At 68.8% G+C, this 6,310-nt stretch overlaps 1 protein-coding gene across 1 annotated transcript in view; it reads right to left on the bottom strand.

Moving 5' to 3' along the window:
• Window positions 1-2,515: 2,515 nt before the first annotated feature.
• Window positions 2,516-6,310, bottom strand: part of CD164L2 (CD164 molecule like 2) — a 4,333-nt gene continuing 538 nt past the window's right edge. Inside the window, exons 2-6 of the mRNA XM_026043477.1 lie at window positions 4,913-5,017; window positions 4,200-4,277; window positions 4,017-4,082; window positions 3,566-3,731; window positions 2,516-2,537 (exon numbers count right to left, since the gene is read on the bottom strand). Of these exons, the coding sequence (XP_025899262.1) occupies window positions 2,531-2,537; window positions 3,566-3,731; window positions 4,017-4,082; window positions 4,200-4,277; window positions 4,913-5,017 (422 nt within the window). The 3' untranslated portion in view covers window positions 2,516-2,530. The remainder of the gene's footprint in view (window positions 2,538-3,565; window positions 3,732-4,016; window positions 4,083-4,199; window positions 4,278-4,912; window positions 5,018-6,310) is intronic.

The raw sequence follows: 6,310 nt of genomic DNA, 5'->3' as shown, positions 1-6,310 counted from the left end.
CGGCACACCGGCCGCCCCGCCGTGCCCGCCACTGCCAGCGGGTCCTGCCAGCAGCTCCCGGCCACCGGCGGCACCGCTGGAGCCTCCATGCACCGGGTGGCCGGGGGCTGCGACCCGCACGGGCAGGGTTGGTAGTGGGCACCGGGCTGCCCGTGCTCCCGCTGTCCTGCTTGGGGCTGTCCCGTGCCGTTCTGCACCTGGCTGCTCCGCTTGGCACTTCTTCCAGCACCGGGTGGTTCGGCACCGAGCTGGTCTGCTCTGCACCCGAGTCAGCAAGGGGAGATCCCACTCTGCACCACGCTCTGCTCCACGCTCTGCTCCGTGCCACGCTCTGCTCCACACTGAACTTCACACCGAACGGGACGGGACCGAGCTCCGCTCTGCACAGCACCGCACCCCGCACCGGACCGGACCGGCCTCTGCTCCGCAGCTGACCGAGCTCTGCTCCGCACCGAGCCCCGCACCAGACAGGACCGGACCGGACTACCAGACTCTACTCTGCACCGCACAGCGCTCCGCACCGGACCGGACTGGCCTCTGCTCCGCTCTGCACCGCACAGCGCTCTGCTCCGCACCGGACCGGACTGGCCTCTGCTCCGCTCTGCACCGCACAGCGCTCTGCTCCGCACCGGACCGGACCGGAGCGGCCTCTGCTCCGCTCCGCAGCGCGCTCCGCTCCGCGCCTCTGCGGGCGCCGTCCCGGGCCGCCCCGCCCCGGGCACCGGGCGCCGCTTCCGCCTGCCCCGGCTCTGAGTCAACGGCGGCCACGTGGGGCCAGCCCAGCCCCCCGGTTTGGGGGGGCGGAGAGCGGCCAGGCCCCCCCCTTTGCCGGGGCCGTCCCGCTCCCCGCGCGGCGCCGCTTGCGAAACGGCGGCGGGGCGGGAAGGGGAAGCGCGGCCGGGGGCACCGCGGCCGGGCCGGGGACACGGGGCCGTGCGCGGGGCTCCAGGTGTCGGGATGGAGCGTGGGGACCCTCGCGGGGACCCGCGTGGGGTCGGGACAAGCCCCGGCCCTGCCGGGCGCTGCTGGGGATCCCGCGGCTGGAGCAAATAGCCAAGTTGCTCCGTTTTGGGTCAACGGGAAGCAGATTCCAGGGGCGAGGGGCCGTGCGGTGCCAGCTGTGCCCCCGCCGCGCCCCCCACCCGGGCACGGGGCTGCGGAGGGTCCCCGGGACACGCAGACGGGGCTGGTGGCCCCCGCGGGACGCGTCTCCGCGGGGCTGGAGGGCGGCGCGGGCTTGGCCGAGGCCCAGGCAGTTGTGGGCAATCCAGCGGCACGGGAAGCTTTTCCCAGCTGGAAAGGCGGCTCTGCGGGCACGCGGGGGCCGGGGCGGTGCCGCCCCCCCGGGCTGGGCGAGCCGCAGCCGCGCTGTTCCCAGGCCAGGGCTGGGCCAGCAGGGAAGGAGGGAGCAGATGGGAAGGGCGGGAGCCTGTGGGGACACCAGGGACACGGGTGTCCCGCGTGCCGGGGCTTGCTGCTCCCACGGCTGCACTGCTGGGAAAGGCAGAGCCCCAGGGGCTGGTGGCAGCAAGTGCCTGGCTCTGACCCTGCTCCCGGCACCTCGGCGTGTGGGGAGACCTGGTGTCCCCAGTCTGACCCATTGCAGGGATTTTTCTCCCCCTCGAGCTTTGGACAGTTTGGAGAAGCCCAGTCACACGGGTGTTCCAGCAGGGCCCCTTTCCAGCTGTGGGAATCGGAGCTCTCTGGAGCAGTATGCGCAGGGAGGAGGGTGCTGAGCACCCAGCACAGTGACACGGGCTCTGCTCCCGCTCCCAGCGGCACCTCGTGCTGGATCTGAGCAAAACTTCCCAGGCAGCCACCTCCGGAGCCGCCCACGCTCCCTGGAGCTGCAGAGCCCGGCCCAGCAACCTCCAATGCTCCAAGTCCTCTGGCCTCGGCCCCGGGTCGTTTCTCCGGGGAAGCCTCTGCAATGAAGGTGTCTTGGGGCTGCCCTCTCCATGGAAAACCACCACACGGACACCAGGTACCAGAGGAAAGTCCTTTATTGGGTCTTTGCCCGCCCTGCGCCAGCTCTACCCATCAGATGCTCCGGCTCTGCCCCATGTGAGTTGGGATGGGGCAGGGCCGGCTCCTGGGGAAGCCACAGCCGCCCTGCTCCTTGTCCCGGCCCCGAGGCCCCCGACTCCCAAGGGTGCCTGGCCCCCCCCCGGCTCCTGTGTCCGCGCCCAAGCACAAAGCGGGACCAAGGGAGCAGCTGGGGAGTGGGGGGCTGGATGGGACCCAGCCCCCCTGTGCAATTGCACCCAGCGGAGCCGGGCTTGGAGCAGGAGAGACCCCAGGGTGGGCACTGCCAGCATCCTGCCCGCAGCCCCCCGTGCCAGCCCCTGGAGCCCAGGGGAGCCCGGGCCCCGCCTTTGCATAGTTGTGGGGCCGGGGGTCTGGGCAGGGCCAGCGGCCGGGCCGGGACGCTGCTGGCAGCAGGGACAAGGCAGACGGCGGCACCGACCTCTTCTGCCAGCCCCAGGCGGGAGCAGCGATGGGTGTCCCCAGCGCCAGGCGGGCACCAGCCTCAGATCCTAGTGCAGCAGGGAGACGGGGTGGCAGAAGGGGCTCTGCCTGGCAGCCCTGCAGGAGATTCCCCGTCCTGGGGAAGGGATGGCCCCGGGAATGGTGCGGAGGTGGGAGCTACCGCAGGGGTCTGTGTGTCCCCCTGGCACTGAGCCCCCTGCAGCACCACGGCCAGACACACAGACACCTCCTGGCAGAGCTTAATGGGGCAGCCCGAGCTACAAGTGTCACCCCACGGCACACAGCAGGCACCCCAGGAGAGAGAAACGACACACGGCGGCAGGGGGGAGTCTGGGGACCCCCCCGGGACACACGGCAACACAGAGGCACAGCACAGCACACAGTGAGTCCCGTCCCCGCGCGCCCGGCGGCGCCGGGATGGGGCCGGGGCGCCGCAGGATGTTAACGTGGCCGGGCCGGGTGCTCCAGCCCCGATGCCAAGGGAAAAGCACTGGGCGACCCGCAGGCCTTGCTGCTGGAAGGAGCATCCCGACCGCTGAGTGGGTTTGCATGGAAAGGCGGGAGTGGAAATGGGAGCACCTCCTTCCGCAGGGCACCAACCACCAGCGGAAGAGCAATCCCGCAGGAAAGGCCCGGCATGCAGCGGGAAAGCAGCAACAGGGCATTCCCGGGGAGCATTCCCGGCGGGGCGCAGCCCTCACCCAGCACCTACTAGTTGTCCTCGCTGGCGGCGTGCAAGGAAAGAGAGACGGGGCCCGGGCCCGGCGTCAGAGCCGGCGGTGCCACGGGGTAGGGGGGGCGCATGGGGGGACACTGACACCACGGGGGGTTAATGCCCTGCTTGCAAAAGCAGCAAGAACCCCCCATATTCCCTTGGGAGGTTGGGGACGGCACAAGCAGCCATGGGGACACACTCAGCAGCAGCACAGGACACAGCGGACACAGGACACACAGAGCCCCACTTGGTGGACCCCAAGTTAGGGGTATGAGGGTGGCTTTGGGCTGGTGGCACCCGGGGGTCCCTTCCCACCCGTCGCAGCAGTGCAGGGGGGCGGCGGGGGCCCGGGGGCCTTACAGCGTTTGGTAGGTGCTGTCCTTGGACTTGATGAACTTGATGATGAAGAAGACGACGGCCTGGACGCTGAGCACCAGCACGATGCCACCGACGAAGCTGGCCGTGTCGAAGCCCGGCGGGGGCAGCTCGGGGCTGCCCGTCAGCGGGGCGCTCCTCGTGGTGGTCCCTGGGGGCAGCGAGGGGAGGCTACAGGGGGGGTTGGCACCCGCCCTACCCACCCCCCTCCAGCCCCTTCCAAGCCAGCGGCTGGCAGGTAAAGGAGCCCTGCACGGATCAATAATTCACAGGGCTCCGGGATCCAGTTACTGCTGTTAATGAGCCCGGCGCTCTCCGATTCCCGCTTCCTGGAAGCGGCTCCGGGCACAAACACTTCCTCCCCCTTCTCCTCTGCCCTCTGCCCTGGCATGTGCCCACAGCAATTCCCGCAGCCCGGCCGGCCCCCGCGGCTCACGTGCGGAATGTGTCACCGGCTCTTTGCTAGGTGGCCGCGGCGGCTCCTCGGTGGGCGATCGCAGCACTAGATGGATGGTGATTTTGGAAGGGGTGGGGAAGAAAAGGGCCGTTAGTTGGGGAGCCACCCCCGGCCGCCTGAGCTTGTGTCCCCACGCGGGGTCCCTGCCCCGAGGCCGCTCACCTGGGCACCGCGCGGAGCTGTTGTAGAGCGCGCACGCTCCCCGCGCCGCCTCCTCGCTGGGCACGCAGCGGCCTGGCCCTGCGGGGACGCGGAGCAGCGTTCCCACCCAGCGCATCCCCACGTGGAGCCTCCAGCAGCACCGAGCCCTCGACCTGCAGCTCCCGCCATTCCCTCGCCCATGGGCACCTCGGCACCCACCGCCCCAGCGCCCAGGGGTGGGTGCGCGTGATGGGAAAGAGCCTCCAGGACCAGCACTTCTTGAGTACTTGGCTTTTCCCAGTCACCCAGCACTTCCCCACGGCTTCTCCCTGTGCTCCAACCCCGGGACCTGGAGGGTTTCCAGCAACTCCCTGAGCCCGGCGCAACTGGAAGCAGCCGAAATCCTACACCCCGGGCATGGGGCTGGCAGGCGGCCGGCCTGGAAGGTCAGGGGCGCGGGGCGCGATGGGACCTTGGCCACGGGAAGCGGCCCGGGCCTGGCGCCCCGGTGAGGGACGCAGGGTTTCCAAACTCATTTTGGCAACTAAATACAAGAACATGGCCTCTGGGAAGCTCTTTCCGCCCAACGCAGTCCCCGTTTTGGTTAGATCCTTCGTTAACCAGTGCCGGCTCTGGGCCCGCCCGGGACCCTGCTCCTCATGCTGGCGAGCGCGGTGGAATTGCCTCCGAGTTTGGGCACCACGTGGAGGGAGCCCCGCGAGGTCGGTGCTCACCCGGCCGCTCGGGCGCCCCACAGCCCATCCACACGCAGCCCGAGCCGTTGTGGGAGGCAGTGCCCTGCAGACATTTCTCGCAGGATCCCAGCTCCCGGCAGCCTCCTGCGGAGGACACGCGAGGTCAGGGCACGGCAAACACCCACGTTACCTGGGCCACCCACCCCGCTCTGTCCGGGTGTCCCCCCGTGCTGGCCGTGAGTCACCGGGGCGTCCGCAGAGCCGCTCGCTGCGAGCGACTCCCCCCACGCGCTCACTCATCGCTTATTTAATGCGATGACAGTCGGCGAGGGCGGCTGCACCAGGCTCCCCACGCGGAGTTGTGGTCTTGGGTGCTCCCACACCCACAAGGCTGCTTAGGAGCCTCCCTCAAACGACCCACCTCCGGCTGCCCAAATTCCTCTCGGCTCAAGCTCTTCCCTCCCCCAGGTCACTGGAGCACAGGAGTGACAGGGACCGAACCCAGGGATGCAGCGGGACCCATTGCCATGGCAACGGCGTGGTGGGGACCCGCTGCCTCCCTCCCTCCCTCCCTCCAGCATTTAGAGGCCTGCCGGGAACCAATGGGAAAGTAGGACTTTGTTCGCAGGCTTTCAGGCAGGTTTATAATTTAAGTTATTTTTATCATGGCAGGCGCAGGAGCAGACACCGGAGCTGAACGCCGGCAGCTCCCGCTCCCGGCATCAGGTGTGGGGAAGGGATGGAAAACAGGTGGGGATCCAGGCGCTGGCTCCGGTCAACCCTGTCCTGCTGGAGCGGTGCCAGGATGGGAACCTGCGTGGGTCTCAGGTCTGGGAATGTCTCCCGTGATGCTTCAGCAGCTGCGTGGCTGCCGGGGGATGGGAGAAGGGGAGCAGCAGAAACCCGGGCTTTGCATAATTCATGCCTGGAGTTGGAGCGCAGTGGCCGGAGCATCGCCAGGCGGCTGGGCAGTGGATCTGTGCCCCATGGAAAGTTTCCGCATGGAAAAGAGACAGGCAAAAAGCACCAAGCTCCGCGGTCTAAAGAGAGCAGGGCAGCTCCAGGGCCTTGCTGTCCCCTGGGGCCAGGTGAGCGCCTCTGTGTCCCCAACCCATCAGGCCCCAAGAGCCACTGGGCCCTGTCCCATCGCAGGGAGTCAACAGCAGGGCAGGGGGCCCATCCCCAAAGCCGGATCAAGCCGAGAAAACGGGGACATCCTCGACTTAGAGGCCCCACAAAACCTCTCCAGGCAGTGGGAAAGGAGGGGGCAGGATGCCAGGAGACCCGCCTCCCGTCCCGAAAAAAGATAACCCCAAAAAGTTTCCCTAAAGCAGCAAAGTGACAGCACCTTTCCCGGCCGGTGCCACGAGGGACACGGCCCAGACAGGCATGAGCGACCCCCCTCATCCGACCCGACCCGGCCCGGCCCGACCCGAC

This window comes from Nothoprocta perdicaria, unplaced genomic scaffold (assembly GCF_003342845.1).
Source record: "Nothoprocta perdicaria isolate Ctin4 unplaced genomic scaffold, notPer1 scaffold_33, whole genome shotgun sequence".
Lineage (NCBI taxonomy): Eukaryota > Metazoa > Chordata > Aves > Tinamiformes > Tinamidae > Nothoprocta > Nothoprocta perdicaria.
Note: the sequence above shows the minus strand (reverse complement) of the source record. Positions and strands in the feature narration are given on the sequence as shown.